Source organism: Esox lucius, chromosome 20, assembly GCF_011004845.1.
Source record: "Esox lucius isolate fEsoLuc1 chromosome 20, fEsoLuc1.pri, whole genome shotgun sequence".
Classification (NCBI taxonomy): Eukaryota; Metazoa; Chordata; class Actinopteri; order Esociformes; family Esocidae; genus Esox; species Esox lucius.
In genome coordinates, this window is record NC_047588.1 from 6,449,495 (window position 1) to 6,466,183 (window position 16,689).

General features: G+C 46.4%; 1 protein-coding gene across 3 annotated transcripts in view; it reads right to left on the reverse strand.

The window, feature by feature from the left end:
• Positions 1–735: 735 nt before the first annotated feature.
• LOC105019332 (zinc finger protein 236) overlaps positions 736–16,689 on the reverse strand; it is a 78,478-nt gene continuing 62,524 nt past the window's right edge. For 2 of the 3 annotated variants that reach the window (XM_029115757.2, XM_029115754.2), the window contains 11 exons: positions 16,255–16,683; positions 13,379–13,524; positions 12,867–13,146; positions 11,795–11,971; positions 10,166–10,309; positions 8,536–8,702; positions 8,125–8,241; positions 7,822–8,019; positions 5,362–5,491; positions 3,897–4,070; positions 736–2,562 (listed from right to left, as the gene is read on the reverse strand). In XM_029115757.2, the coding sequence (XP_028971590.2) occupies positions 2,420–2,562; positions 3,897–4,070; positions 5,362–5,491; positions 7,822–8,019; positions 8,125–8,241; positions 8,536–8,702; positions 10,166–10,309; positions 11,795–11,971; positions 12,867–13,146; positions 13,379–13,524; positions 16,255–16,683 (2,105 nt within the window). In that variant the 3' untranslated portion in view covers positions 736–2,419. The remainder of the gene's footprint in view (positions 2,563–3,896; positions 4,071–5,361; positions 5,492–7,821; positions 8,020–8,124; positions 8,242–8,535; positions 8,703–10,165; positions 10,310–11,794; positions 11,972–12,866; positions 13,147–13,378; positions 13,525–16,254; positions 16,684–16,689) is intronic. The other variant, XM_029115755.2, reaches the window with a different exon arrangement.

Consider the following 16,689-nt stretch of genomic DNA (forward strand, 5'->3'; position numbering starts at 1 on the left):
AGCGGATGGGCCTTCCCCGGAGGAAGAGCAGCTCCTTCTTGTCGAGGTTGAGCGCGAGGTGGTGGACTGACATTCAAGCGGAGAGATCAGAGAGAAATGCGGAGATGCTTTTCTCCAACTGGTTGTCAGAAAAGTAAAGTAGGGGCTGAAAGAGTATATCTGGAGAAGGAGAAAGTAAGACGAAGGAGTCATCAGAGACCTTAGGGTTTGCAGTGAGATTTGTTGACAGACTCTACTAATCACAAAGACATGACGGGGAAAGGATGAGGTCAAGAGAAGGAGTGGAAAGAAATGGATCAAAGTCATTTGTTGGAAGGTTGATGTCACCCAGTAATATGAGTTAGCTTCTCAAGGTGTAAAGCTCAATGAGGAAATCTTCAAGAGTACCAACGCCTACATTAAAATGGTAGATTTGTTTTCTATGGGTCTCCAAAAGCACAGTGTCCATTTGACTAAATAATTCAGCATGTTTAATCGTATTGAATCGGTCCCCCTTGCACAGTTGTTGTAGATTTCAATAACTTTTACACAAACTGAAATGAATCATGCCTTTTGGTGTGCGGAGGCAGTTTCATTACTTGGAAGGAATGAAAGTTCTGGAAATGGATTAGAAAATCCCAGGACACTCACCATATGTGTCATGCGGCAAAGACAAACAGATGTTTGTAACACTAATAAAAGATAAAAGGCAATTAACTTCACACAAGTGATCAATAACTGCACATTAAATCTGTACAAAATGACTATTTTTTTTATTACTTAAATAATTTCAACATTACAAAATACATTCCTGCCCCAAAAAGGTTTCACAGATTCTAGTATGTACACCGCAACTGGCCGAACAGAACGAGAACATTCTTGTTCACAACCTGTGTACTGTACAGTAGCTCGTGAAAAGAAATCCAAAAATATATGCATTATATCATACAGTATTTACATTCCAAAATAAAATATTATAGTACAAAATGGCTGAACGTGAGCTTTTAAACAATGATAATTGGATGCAACATATTGTCAGTATGGAGAGTCAACCCCTAAAGCCCTCAGAAAAAAAACAGTACCAGGTCTTCAGTGCCAGAAATGGTATATCATGGCTTGACTGGGATTTCCTCAGACAATGAACCCAAATAGAGATGTTTAGAGGACTTCACTGGGAGAAAATGTGTTCCGGCGCGGACATCAATACCGAATGCATCCACCATTTTAATGTTCTTAAAGTAGGTAGGCAGTTGGCTGATCCATCCTGATAATCACAACTCAAAATAGGTCTTTAACATGGAGATGGTCTCAATCACGCTGTTCATGCTGGAACAGAGGCCATAATGGAATGGTTACACTGATGACACCTCTTTCCATCTCTATGGCAGTAACCAGCAAGTTGGGCAAATCCACCCTTCTGGCAGACCCCAGACTAAAGCAAATGCAAAAAAAAACTGAGGTGTATGTGATCCCAGGTTTGACCTTCGGCACTTTATATTCTCCCGATTCAAGGCCGCCTTCAACTCAAGGGAGAAAAGCAATTTGCTTACAACAGAAACACATTCCAAAATACATATCACGGTTTAGCTTGCCTTTTTTGAAAAGGGGACAGTGTCAACATGCAAAAATAGATAAAAAAAACTGCACAGTGCACACAGTTTGTGTGGGCCGCTGTGACACTATGGCGCATTAATAAAATGTGTAGATCTGAAATGATCGGATGGGAATAAGCACAGGTCAAAATTCCACATAGCAGTCACTGTCACTTCCTACCTCTGTGTAAACTCGGCTTCTGCTTGCACTTCTGGGCCAGGATGGGGATTGTAAAGCAGTTTGAGAGCTCTGCTGACGTGAAAAAAGGTCTTAGCAAATGCATTTGATTCATTAGCCTACGGACTTCTGGGGAGATGCTTCGGGACTTGGCTAGATTGCACACGCACAACCCAACGGAGAAGAATAAACCAGTATCGCCGAGCCGACAAGGCAGCCACGCACATCAGTAGTGTTCAAAACGATAACCTGGGACATGAGTCCGAACTGGTGAAGAATCTTGTATGGTCAACCGCTGATTACCAAAGGGCTTATTGACTAAAATGTCTCATAAGGGACTCATGTTGATGATGAAGTGCAGGCTGATATAATTTTAGTCAGTGGAAAAACCGAGACCTCTGTTTTTAATACAATCTTATGTGTGCAATGTTTGTGCGTGTGTGTGTGTGTGTGTGTGTGTGTGTGTGTGTGTGTGAGCGCACATGTGTATGAACACCTACAGCCGTGCACTCTGTTCCTATAGCCAATGTGGACATGATTCAGAAAAAGTGCGAAAAAAATGTCAAACTTGCCAAACAAGCAGAGCCGCATGTTTCTTCACATCGGCATAGAGGATCTAATCAACAGAATCTACGCGGGGTTGGACAGCGGAACACCAAGCTGACAAAGACTACGGGAAGACACTGGCGATGCCACAAGGCCACTCTCCTGAAGATCCCTGTACAACCTCCTCAAGGTCGTCCAGCTCGGGCGTGACCTCCACCTCAGTGTTTCGCCCTTGCACCAAAGTCCCCTCTTGGGTCCGGTCTGGACCTGTGAGGGAGAAGGAGAGCCCAAGTTAGGGGATAGTCGCCAATCGTCTTTAGGTCCTATGTTTAAGTCAGTTAATTCAGGAGGTAAACTGAACAAGCAATGAATAAAAAAAAAATTCTCAATGAGCTGAAAAGGATAAAATATTTCTTTGGACTGAAAACAAACTTCTCAGTAGGTATAGAATGGAGCATTCAACCCCAGTGTGAGTTCCTTTTACCAAGGGGAGCCAGTATGAAAATGTAAGCTGATCTGGATTCTGCCTAATTACTCATTCTGCCCACATGTATTTTCTAACATGCTAATTATTTGAACATGAAAAAATATTGATGCGGCCCTAACTCTAATCTTCACCCCGCATACCCAGAAGACAACTTGCCACTCTTCAGAGTCTGGTTCTTCTCTAGGTTTCTCCCTAGGTACCAATCCTATATTGTGCATCAATGTCTTGGTGTTGTTACCAGCTTTTTAGAGTTTCTGGCTGGGTATCTGCATTTTGTGCCAACTGCTGATGTAAAGACAGCTTTAAAAAATGTATTAGACTTATTTGAATTTGAAAAAGCAAAAAGGTCCAGTTACATCCATGGCCATGGCATTAAATAATTATGCCAGTTCTACCTTTGAATGAGATCTGAGGCGACGGGTTCTGTCATCGTAAACTAATCTCTTTCTCTGTCAAAGGTCTGCCAGACAGAGAAATGTTGCAAAACGGAGAGTTGGAGTGCCTGGCTGATTAGTGTACTTCATCTAGGGCGAAGCTCAATCAGTACACTCTCCCCTACATAGTGCACTTCATTTGACCAGATACGTATGGGCCCTATTCCAAAGTACAGTAGAGTGCTATTAACGGAATAGGACTCCATTTCGCCGGCTCCATCTCGATTTATAATGGACCGGATCCACAGAGAGGCAGAGACATGGTGTTCAGAATGAGTTCATTATGCAAACGGTGAATGAAAAGCAAGTGGGTTTTTTTCTGGGAACTAATGTCACCTTTCCTCTCAGCTCATGCAAGCACCTGTACACCCCCCACACACAAACACACAACAAATCCCCCCCCCCCCCACACACACACACATTTCAGATGTGCTCCCTGAGTGCGTACCACATGAGGGTAAAAACAAGATAGCTCTCCTGTGTGTGTGTGTGTGTGTGTGTGTGTGTGTGTGTGTGTGTGTGTGTGCAAGTGTGTATAAAGGACATGTTAGCTCAGCTCCCACCTCCTCCTCCCGGCTCGGCTCTTCAGAGGGTCTCCTTCCTGCCTGACACGTCACTCAAAGCCGGGCTACTCCGACACTTCAGCAGTGAGGATGAGCTACAAAGTCCCCGGGTCTTACCGTAGCCGTGCGACCTCTTCATGTGCAGCTTCATGTTGCTCTTCTGGGTGAAGCCGATGCTGCAGACCTCACACTTATAGGGCTTCTCCCCCGTGTGTTTGACTGTGTGCACCTGCAGGGCGCTCTTCTGGTTGAAGGCCTTGTCACACTGGGAGCACTGGAAAGGACGTTCTCCTGAAAACAGACCCAGACAGAGGGAAACCTTGTCAGCTTTTCAGGGAGGACAATACAGCCCTGCAAAAAAGGCGCTTCAATTCACTGGAGGAATAAAAAAACACATCAAATACTTTTGACACGCGGAATGTAACTCCTGCTTCTGTAAAGTTAAAACGCAGTGACTGATGAATTGCAGGATATTGCCGGAAGCAGCAGCACTTAACATCCGATTAAATGAAACCAAATAAAAATGAAAGGTCTTGTCAGCTTATATTATCGGCTGAAAGGAGAATGCCAATTCAGACTATGAAGAACAACGTTGCCATGGGATACCATTAAGAAAAGGTCACGTAAGGAGGCTTTTTTAGACTACTATTGGAACATAATGACATGGCATAATTGGTAACATTACGGTGAAAAATACATTCCGACATATGACAAAAATTGAAGGGACCTGTTATGTCTGGTGCAAAGTTCATGGCCATTATGGAAGTAGCTCTAATTAACAGGAAACCACTCAAACTGTACTGTCAGGCACTATTAAAAGAACATTTGGTGAACACAATGGCTTCTAAACGAGCACTTATATATTTTGAACATTTAGATAAGTTTGCTAATAAAATCTCACCAGGAAATAGACATGGCGTGATTTTATTACCAAAACTGTCTAGCTATTTAGTTGCGAGATTTCTGTCGAATTCTGACCATTTAAAATCATAATCCTCTAAGGATTAACAGACAAAAGGGGGAGGGGGAACTCAGTTTTTTTGGTAAGCTATCAATAAATAAACATTCACCTGTCAATGACCTGTGTGGTTTAGAATGCTTGTAAAAAAAAAACAGCATGTTAGAAAGAAGAGCTTCAAGCTTCTCAAATAGATCAAAGCCGTATTGAAGCGCCTTGTAATGGAATCATGATAACTTGCACAAGCGATCTGGATGAAGTGATTGACCGTGGAGATGTACTTCCTAACTCCTGCGCACGCAACGTGTCTGAGGAGGATGTGCAAAAAGACATTCACTTGACTTTGTGCAGGGCTTGTACTGACTTCACCTTGGGAGACGATGTTATTGCATTTCCCTAAGCAGATCCGTATGCAATTGGTTCCTTTTGCCATTGAGGAATACATACAAAATATTCCTCCTGAAGTCTCTTAAGTGTTCAAAGTGTGTGACAGATGGTCAAGGACTGTAGTTTCATTCCCATAGTAATTTTCTACTTGTACTTGAACTCTGCTTGATAAGATCTGATGTTAAAGGCTTGTGGGGTTCAGTTATGACATATTTCAGGCGTTATGTGCGCCGTTACCTGTGTGTGTTCGATTGTGCCTCTCGAGTTGGCTGGGTTTGGCGAAGGCCTTTTCACAAGAGGAGCATTTAAAGTACTTGGGCCTCTGGGAGCCCAGTGAGGGTCCTCGCTGGTGGACACGCTCATGCTCCTGGGGACAGGAAGAGGTCAGGGGTCAGAAGACACAAAATAGATCTCAGAAACAGACAAAAACTGAAGAGACCCAAAAGCTTCATTATGAACAATCAATAAACCCCAAAGTTAAGAACCAAACCAAGTCTAATTACAAAACATCCAGAAACTTTAAAATCTAATTAGGAACAATCTGGAAAGTACAAAGTGTAATTATGAACAGCCTAGTAACTACAAAGTCAAACCCCTAGCCATAAGATGTGAAAAGGATGGCATAGCAGCCCCAATACAAACTTGTAACAGAGGGTAAAAAATGCTAAGTAACTGTTTCCTTAAAGCTACAACAGCATACTGAGAAGTTTAAGAAAAGTAAAACTTAGCAAAAACCAAATAACCGGACCAACAAACTTTCCACAACTGTCTCATGGCTGTAAGAGTTGCGCGTGCAGGCACAGGCGCACGGATAAACACATACTAAATCATTAGTATCCCTGAGCCCCCCAACCATTTCCAGTCTTATCCTGTAGCAGATTATCCCCACCCGGTGTCAAGCCAGTAATGCTCCCAGATTTGGATCCCAGTTCATTATGCCGTTGTGGCTCCACACGCTTTGGGGAGGCCACAGGGAGCGGGAGAAGGGCTGAGGAGCTACGATTCATCACACCCCACCGACAGACAACACCACTAATTTATTCAGCATTGGTCTCGGCGGAGGGCACCATGGTGGAGAAGACACACTGACTTAAACCCCCACTACTTCTGCTGGAATAACAGAGCAGTTCATGCCTCAAACCGCATCCATAATCCAGTTCTTAAAGAAGGACTCTGGTGACATGATCCCCCCACTTAAATTAGCTCCCCAAATCTCCCACTGCTAAATAAGGTCTGTCACAGATCACTAGCAATCACAATCCAATCAAACCGGGGTTCAGGAGGGCAGGTGTCCAGTTGTTTGGAGGTTGGTTTGCTGCTCTTTGTTTTAACGGGCTAGATTTAGATGTCTCTTATATTGTCTTCCAAATCAATGGTATGTGGGACTCTTTGCAGGAAAGAGATTTCAGATGGATGATGGTGTGACTGAAGTGTTCCTTTAAAGGGGCTTTTTCCCTTGAGCTCCCTTAGGTGGTGTGTAAGACGATAAACTTGTGCCATTGAAATGGAATGATTGCTGATAATGGGCCTCTGTACACCTATATAGACATTCCATAAAAAATCACCCGCTTCCAGCAACAATAGTCATTTACAATATTAACACTATTTCTGATCAATCTGATGTTATTTTAATGGACAATAAATGGGCTTGTCTTTTGAAAAAACATTTCTAAGTGACCCCAAACTTTTGAACGGTATCTAGATTAGTTATTAGAACAGCTCCTCATTAGTCACGGTGAACCACACTAACTACTACCAGTACTGACACATACAGTAACATTTCAACCCTGCAGAGTCAAGCCCCACACCCAACTCTTCCCCTCAGATGGAGGTCTGGGGGCTACAAAAACACCTCTCCTGTTTTGCACTCTGGCTCAAACCAGGAGACCTTGCCAAACCAGGAGACTGTGTCAAACTAGGAGACCTAGCCAAACCAGGAGACCTAGCCAAACTAGGAGACCTAGCCAAACCAGGAGACCTAGCCAAACCAGGAGACCTAGCCAAACCAGGAGATCTTGCCCTAATAGAGGATGAGATTATATTGTTTGACGAGAGGCCTCTGGCAACAGAATGGGATTGAGTCAATGGCTACAAGATTCTGGTGATTAACATGGAACAGCTGAGCGACGGAACGTTTAATTCTGTTAATGATGCTTTCAGTAGCAAGAAGGATTAGAAATGAGCCAGAGATTTTATTTTCGACACAAAAGTACATGCGCTCACACGGACAAACATCCAACTCTTCAGCCCTGAGAGCTTTAAACTATGCACAAGCTGGAGTGAAGCTATGACACAGAGAGCATCCCCTCCTCTCCCCCTTCAGCCTGCAACATGTTTAGTCATGCTTGCTACGTGCTTGAGTGAGAAACAGAGGTGAAAAGGTTTGTACCACCCCCTCAGCCTAAAAACAATCTCAAGTGGACTTTAGGTGTGAGCTCGTAATCTCGCTGCTCTCTGGGCTATGATTACACTGCAGGAAAGCGGGAGGCATTCGGGACGAAGAGTGTGAGAGATGAGAGCGCCCAGACTGTAATTTATCGTTGTTGTTAAAAGAGCCCATTGGGATGGGCTGCAACAGCCAGCAGGTTTTATCTGTTGGGGTCAGGTTCTCAAAGTCTATTGTGTTGATAGGTCTCGGAGAGCTCCCAAACCCTCCACCGTTCGACTTCTTTAACCCTTGTGTGTGTGTGTGTGTACCTTCAGGTGAGTGGCTCTTTTGAAGGCCTTGCCACACTCCCGGCAGACGTGACAGCGTTCCTTGCCGTGGGCTTGCCTGCAGTGTCGTCGCAGTGTGTTTGCGCTCTGGCAAACCTGGTCGCAGTAGAAACACTGGTTCTGCTTCGGGTTCTCCCCCTGCTCCTCCTTCCCCACCGCCTGTGCCTCCTCCAACAGCTGCTAGTGACACACACACACGACGTACAGAGGTTACACACTAAATCCTCCATTCTTCCTGGGACTACTATGACATATTCACATTACCACTTGATGTGTGTGACTGACCCTGTATCCTTCAGAGTCCTGCTGGGGGTGGTGGCTGACCAGTATGACCTCCTGGGAGGTGCCGACCTGCTGACCTGACAGACTTGGGTCACTGAGCACAGTGTGGTACGGTTGACTCTGTGGAGAACAAATGTTCACAATTACTGTACGTTTCTGCTTGTGTGTTACTGCACCAGTTACATGTCCATTATGGATAGAAGCTACCTTCAGGGCAAATGTAACTATAGTAGTTTGTGTGGGGTTTAGGGTAAGAGCAAGGTTAGGTTTTGAAGTTAAGGGGTTATGGGAAATATGATTTTGAATGGGAATAATTTTTGTTCTCCCAGCAATAATAAAACTGAGTGTGTGTGTCACTGTGTAACTGAGTATATGCACGCCTGTGTGCGTACACGCGTGTTTCACCGCCGTTACCTGCGGGTTGAGGTTGAGCGTGAACTGAGGTTGAGCGTCCATCATGCCTTGGGTGTCAGCCAAGGTGAGAGTCACGCTGCCGTCGCTCGCCATGCTGGACGATGACATCACCAGACTCTGGGAGATAGCCGTCTGTGACAGGGAGGTGCTGGGGGGGAGGCTGTTGACTGACGGAGGAGGCGGTAATTAAAGTTCATCGGTCAGCGTTCAACTCGACAGAAACACTTGAGAGATGTTAATGATTCGCCATTTGGTGTCATGCCTTCACAAATGAACAAGGAAGGAAAGCCGGTGGAAATTGACTGGGGCTGATTTGGCCGACGCCCGAGAACACCAGACGCACATTTGACAGATATTTACTAAGGGGTCTCTGGAGTGTATTCATTTCAACGATTTCCATCAAACAGAACGAAACGGGGAAGCCAAACCTGAATTTGTTAAACAAAAAAAAGAATGAAACTAAACATGTTGTCTGGCGGACAGAACACAGCCTAGATACAGGCAATGCAATTCTCTGTGAAATCCCAGCTTCCAACCCTAATGTGACATGCTTCCAAGGGTAATAGGCCGTAGTTGCTTTTCGACAAGTCTCCTGTCTGCCCAAACCACCGTAACGCCACGCGGGAGCACCTAACGAAGAGCTCGGCAACTCCTTGACAAGGCATTTTACCGTGAATGGCCGGGTGAAATGCCATTCCCGTGTGCCGCGCCAAACACATTCTTCAATTTGTCCGACCAAAGCTTTTACTATTGAATTGTTCTTTAACGTCAACTCTCGACAGGGCCTTGTTAATGACTTTATACATTTGAAAAACAACTGAATCCTAGTTAGTCACGGAATGTGTCGTCCACTTGATTTGAGAGGAGAGCAATGATGACAGCTCAAAGAACTCCACTAGAGATGAGCCAGGAGAGGCACTGCAATCAGTATGCTGATTAATGACCCATGTCTCCTGTGGAAAACAAATCACTCCACGCATTTTTACAGCAACAGGCCGCTCAAGCCGTAATCCCAGCAGACCGCACAATGGCTAACTACAAGCAAACACACACACACACAGTCATATGACATGCTGTCTGTTGTACAACTGGGATTGACTGGGATGACACTGGTCAGGCTGGGTCAGAGGTCAAATGGCCGATATTTAAAGAAGACTGACCCATGGACGATCTACACACGCAAACCACCACCTGTCCAGAATTAAAACAGCTTTAGATATTCTGAGGAGAATTTCTTGAAAGCAGTTTTTCTGTATTGGAATGGAATGGTACCCCAACAACAGAATGGTGCAAAAAAATGAATACAGGGAAGCAGGTTGTTGGCTAGCTAGTTGAATCAAAAACGTTGTTTGGATATAAGTTATATAACAGAATATGATATTTGCATTGTGATGTTACTTCAAACTCCACTAGTGATGAGCAGGGGGAGGAAATGAGATTAGCAGGCTAATTAATGACCCAACACCCACGCCGAACAAACCAACTCTACACCACACACACTTCATTATGTGATCCGAGTGGGCACAGTGGGTGGGTAAACACACGCACGTTAGTGGCACACGCACGGTACCAAAGGCATGAGCCCACACACTCACAGGAAGACACACACGCACACGCCCACATTCCTCACCAGTCATGCCGGTGTTGCTCTGAGGCAGGAGGTGATCGTTGCCAAGGTTCAGGGTGGCGTTGGTGGTTTGGTGGGCGCCCAGCCTAATCCCAGCACCCACCTCCCCGTTCGCAGAGGATGCCTGGTGTTGGAGCAGGTCCTGACCTTCACCGAGACACAAAGGGATTAACAGTTAGCAGCAAACAGGGAGCACATGTTGACAGACTGCTCGATCACTGTGACAGACCCAAAGTTAAGAAAAACATTGACTTAGCAAGCATGGCTTTCAAGAACAGAGACGCACACCCAGACAAAGTTAATTCTACATCAGAAACACATATTTCCCATTGATGACAGAACTATCCTATCTTTTACAAAAACACCGTAATATGCTATCACAGCAGAACGATTAACGAGCCACTGTCATGAGAAATGGCCAACCAGTGGACCTTAAACAACCTTGTGAACCTACGCAATATTCACCTATTCGATATCCCTTGCCATTGTCTAAACTATTAACACAATTTAACCAGACTGCACACAGTGCTTTCACTTCTCATTGGGTACATCCCTGGTTGTGACTTTCGTTATTTATTTTAGTCATATACATTTCCACATGCTTTGGCAACATATGCAATGCTAAGAAAGCCCTTTAAATAGAAATTGAGACAGGAGACATTTCACATCACGTCAAGAATACATGTTTGTCTCTATCTTTCTGATTGGACTTAGTGCAGATTTGGTGTCTCTGCAAAATGCATTGACAATGAACTTCAAATAAATTGGTCCGTCAGAGAGGAGTTAGCAAAGGGGAACTGATACCGAGCCGGATTAAGTTCTGGGTACAGAGAGCTCTGTATAAGAGGATGTTTTCTAGTCACACAGATTTCAACATGTGTGTGAGAACATAGTTATTATTTAAGGATTATTATAGTGTAGTTTTTCAGGCAAAACAGACAAGATGGATCTTTGTGGATTAGTGTTCATGAGACCTACAGCACGGAGATATACCAGCGCACGCGCACACACACACACACACACACGCACGCGCGCGCACACACACACGCACACACACACGCGCACACACGCGCATACACACACGCGCGCACACACGCGCATACACACGCACACACACACACACACACACACATACACACACGTGCACACACACACACACAGACACACACAGACACACACCACACACACACACACGCCTTGATCTTCAAGGAAACTTTTAATTAGTCTATTGTAAATGCAGCAACAAAAGTTGTTGGTAAAAGGGAGCTCAGAGGAACGACTAATTAATATTTAGACCCGGGTCCTGTCTCACATCAGACATATCCAAGTGCTGTGTGTCAACCGCCCAATCTACCAATTACAGCCTAACAAAAAGACAGGTGTTGCTCTCAAGCGAAGCGGTGGGGAAATGTTTCCTGTATATTCTTCCTGAAATATTTTACCTGTACAATCACCACAAAGAACTTTTGATTAATTACATTAGCCTGAATTGCTTTGAACTAGCAATGCGTCTCGGTTCGAAGAATGGCTAGTGCTCCCGTATAGCTGTATAGCTGACAAGGGGGTTCGGGCGTGAGTTATTGTCTCAAAACAGACATTTGCAGGCGGGCAGCGTCCTGTTAGTGAATCTACCTGATATGGTGAGTGTGATCTCCTGGGGGTGGAGGCCAGCACCACTGGTCCCACTCGCTGAAGCTTGGGCCTGGGCTAAAGCCTGGGTGAGGCTGGAGTTGTTGATGGTCAGGGTGATCTCCTGAGCACCGCTGAGTCCAGAACTACTTAACACTTGGCTCAGGTCGTGATGGGAGGCTATAGGAGAAAGAAGAACAACTGTGAGGTCCAGAAGTCGATACTGCAGTGAAGACAAACTGGACAATAGACAGTAAACCTTCTTTTAATCTGAAGGCATTTGTTATTCCTCCTCTCATCTTCTCAATCAATCCTGCCCATCCATCCATTCTTCTATTCCCCTGACCCCCCCAACCCCCATCTCCCGCCCCCGCATTTAATCACTTTCCCTCCTCCTCTCCCTCCCTCTCCAGCCCCCTCTCTTCTGGCTTTGGGCTGACAACGTGTGGTTTCGTTGGATCTACCCAGTGCGGAAGCACCCATGGAACTAAGTCATCCTGACAAGCTCCCTGAGGGCGAGGCGCGAGGCCACATTAAACACGTCTTATCGGCAGCCGAAGGCTTGTGGAACCCCCTGGAGAGTGCAAGAGGAGGATATAGGCCATCAAACAAGAGAGTGACACTGCGTATGCCGGTTGATAAAACAACCAAGAGACATCGGAAAAGAAGCAGACAGGTTCAACTAATTTTGCCGGAGTTGAGGACACTTGTTTTCTGTTATTTCCACTGATGGGTGACATTAGTCTGGACGTGAATGGGGAAGAGAGAAATGCGGGAGAAATGCAGGGATTGACAGGGACTAGTGTGCCACTTGTTGTCATGCCAACGTCTAAGTTCACAGAAGCAGGTAAAAAAAAAAACTCCCTAGGAAAAAACATTGCCTCGTTGTAAGCTGCGTAATTGCGAGACCAGGGTTTGAATCCTACTCCGGCAAAGGCCATGCATCTGGCCAGCACGATAAGGGTTTGGGGGTTAGCAATATAAATGTTTTGCCTGGTTGCGCTCTAGCGCCTCCTTATGGGGACACGGGTGCCTGCGAGCTCAATTGAGGTTGAAGGTCGGAGAGAGTGTTTACCCTCTGGCGCATTAGGATTCCTGTAAGGACTTCCTGTTTGAGTCCACCATGCACCTGTGTTGTCGAGGCCGCCCATGGCAACGTTCCCAGTGCCGACGGCAGAGGACTGCAAGGCCAAGCTGGTGAGTGGGTGGAGGACCAGGTTGGGGCCGGGCGCCGAGGGGTCTCCTGTGGACATGAGGTGGGCGCCCGGGTGGCCGGTCAAGCCTGGGTCTCCTGCCAGGGCATGGGAGAGGAGACCACCCTGTTGAAGCGTCTGTTGGAGGATGGCTGGGTCGATCTGGAGGACATAAGACACTCAATGAGTCGACACGAGGGGGGCGGAGAAATAAAGACAAATAGGGACATGGAGAGTTGAGAGAGATACAGACAGAAAGACAGAGACAAAAAGAAGCGAGAGAAATACAGAGAACCACAGACAGATAAAGACGACGTCCTGGATGGAGAATAAAAGTTAGAAGAGTGGAAGAAACAGGAAGAGATTGGTATTGACACACAAAGACAGTCTTCACCTGTAGGGTGATGTTGTTGATGTTGCTGGCATCGATGCCAGAGATCTGGAGGTTGGGACACACTAGGTTGGCCGAGGTCAGCTGGAGCTGGATACCCTCCAGAGTAGCAAGACCGTCCGACAGAGACACGGTCAGGTCCCCTCCGGCTGCATGACGACAACAAAAGCACAGGCACATTTTCAAGACAACCCTGCTGGCTGAGAAGGCCCCATTCTCTGTGACAGTTTCAGACATTTTGAAAATAATTTCTAAATCATCGGTGACACTTTGCTTATTGGGGGGGGGGGGTTAATGTAAACTTAATAAGGATTGTTAACATTTACATCACGTAGCTTATGTTCTTATCCTCTTTTTTCAATCTTGTGCCTTCTGTGTTTTACACAGGGTAAGACAGAAAGAGAGAGATAGACAGGAAGAAAGCGAGAGAGCAAGAGAGCATGCAAGAAGGAGCGAGATAGAGAGATAGGCTGCCAGTAGCAAAAATAGTAATGTGCCGAGAATAATGTGAAATAATGTGAAATAATGTGAAAGCCAGCCATTTCCAAGTAATTTCAAAATGCTACTGGATTCTCTAACTATTTTTTGTCTCACTACCAGATTGAACAAATGATAGATAATAGATGAAGAAAAAAAACACATTAAATGCATCAGAGTTCTAGCTAAGGTCTAATTCAATGGAAAAAAAAGTATTTTGTTCCTGAAAATTACCATTGATAAAAGGCAAAAACTGCAGGAAGTGCAAACGGATCGTGACACAGGACGCTTCCTCATCACTAACCACCTGAAATCCCCAAATATGAGAAAAGTGACAGTTTCGCCTGGAGACAAGAAGCAGCGGGACCTAACAGTTAAAGTCACAGCATGACGATGCAACTCCAGCGTAATTTCCCGCTAGAATAAATATCCCATCACTCTTCCCTCGTAAACACCCACCCACCCACCCCGTCCCGTTTTCCATCTGCGCTTCTACAACCAGACGCGCCTTGTGCAGAACACAGCCTATAAAGTCCCCGACTGTGACAGGCTGGGAGCCCTGAGGGAGTGCTGGCAGCCTGACTGGTGGAGCTGTGTTCTGATGTAGCACCCATTAGCAGTACGCATGTGTCCCCTCAGGCCCTGGTCATAAGCCCTAGCCAGGTGGCTACAAACATTATTCATCAGGTAGGCAAGGCTGGCGTCCGGGTTTCGACCTCTACACCCATCGACTGAGATACTGACGGCTGAGGTGATATGTGGTTGGTTTGTTGGCAAGCTTCTTGTCAAATGTGGAAGGGGTGAACTGGACTAATGAGTACCGCTGATAGAAATGCTAATATTTATGTTCTCGTGTCAACGGGCAGAACGCACGCGCAATGTTTGAGGTGAATTCAAACTGGAGTCAATTCAGTATTTTAACTGTACTTATTATACCTTTTTACATGTTAAGCCAATTAGGAGACGTTCAGGCACAGCATATGGTCCACCTACACCATCGCGGCTCTGGGATTTGAACCGGAAAGCGTTTAGTTACCGGCACTACACCGGTACGACTAGGTACAACCCCTAACCCTGACAGGATGACTGAATGGATGGGGCCTTACCAGACATGGAGGATGACTGAATGGATGGGGCCTTACCAGACATGGAGGATGACTGAATGGATGGGGCCTTACCAGACATGGAGGATGACTGAATGGATGGGGCCTTACCAGACATGGAGGATGACTGAATGGATGGGGCCTTACCAGACATGGAGGATGACTGAATGGATGGGGCCTTACCAGACATGGAGGATGACTGAATGGATGGGGCCTTACCAGACATGAAGGATGACTGAATGGATGGGGCCTTCCCAGACATGAAGGATGACTGAATGGATGGGGCCTTACCAGACATGGAGGATGACTGAATGGATGGGGCCTTACCAGACATGGAGGATGACTGAATGGATGGGGCCTTACCAGACATGAAGGATGACTGAATGGATGGGGCCTTACCAGACATGGAGGATGACTGAATGGATGGGGCCTTACCAGACATGGAGGATGACTGAATGGATGGGGCCTTACCAGACATGGAGGATGACTGAATGGATGGGGCCTTACCAGACATGAAGGATGACTGAATGGATGGGGCCTTACCAGACATGGAGGATGACTGAATGGATGGGGCCTTACCAGACATGGAGGATGACTGAATGGATGGGGCCTTACCAGACATGGAGGATGACTGAATGGATGGGGCCTTACCAGACATGGAGGATGACTGAATGGATGGGGCCTTACCAGACATGGAGGATGACTGAATGGATGGGGCCTTACCAGACATGGAGGATGACTGAATGGATGGGGCCTTACCAGACATGGAGGATGACTGAATGGATGGGGCCTTACCAGACATGGAGGATGACTGAATGGATGGGGCCTTACCAGACATGGAGGATGACTGAATGGATGGGGCCTTACCAGACATGGAGGATGACTGAATGGATGGGGCCTTACCAGACATGGAGGATGACTGAATGGATGGGGCCTTACCAGACATGGAGGATGACTGAATGGATGGGGCCTTACCAGACATGGAGGATGACTGAATGGATGGGGCCTTACCAGACATGGAGGATGACTGAATGGATGGGGCCTTACCAGACATGGAGGATGACTGAATGGATGGGGCCTTACCAGACATAGAGGATGACTGAATAGATGGGGCCTTACCAGACATGAAGGATGACTGAATGGATGGGGCCTTACCAGACATGAAGGATGACTGAATGGATGGGGCTTTACCAGACATGGAGGATGACTGAATGGATGGGGCCTTACCAGACATGGAGGATGACTGAATGGATGGGGCTTTACCAGACATAGAGGATGACTGAATGGATGGGGCCTTACCAGACATGGAGGCGGGCAGGAGAGCTTGGCCCACCAGGCTTTGTTGTAGCAGATTCTGGTCAAACTGACCTCCGAGGACCTGGTTAGCTGGGAGGTAGATGTTGGGGTCTGCGGTAGTGGCTTGGAGAAGCCCCACAGGGTGCAGGCTCTCCGAGTTGGCCTGGTGCTGCTGCTGACCCTGGTTCTGCTCTGTGTCATGGTGGCTCTGGTTGGTTCTGGATGACGCCGTTCGCTTGGACTTCCGACCCTCCGAGCTGGGCCGGTAGTGACATTGGATGTGGGTCTTGCGGTGGCCCGAGGTACGGAAGCGGAGCTCACAGAAGGGGCACTTGAAGGGCTTGGAGCCCGTGTGGAGGCGCATGTGGACTTTCAGACTCCCTTTGGTGGAGAAAGACGTGTTGCACATGTGACAGTCGAACAGTTTCTGACCTGTGG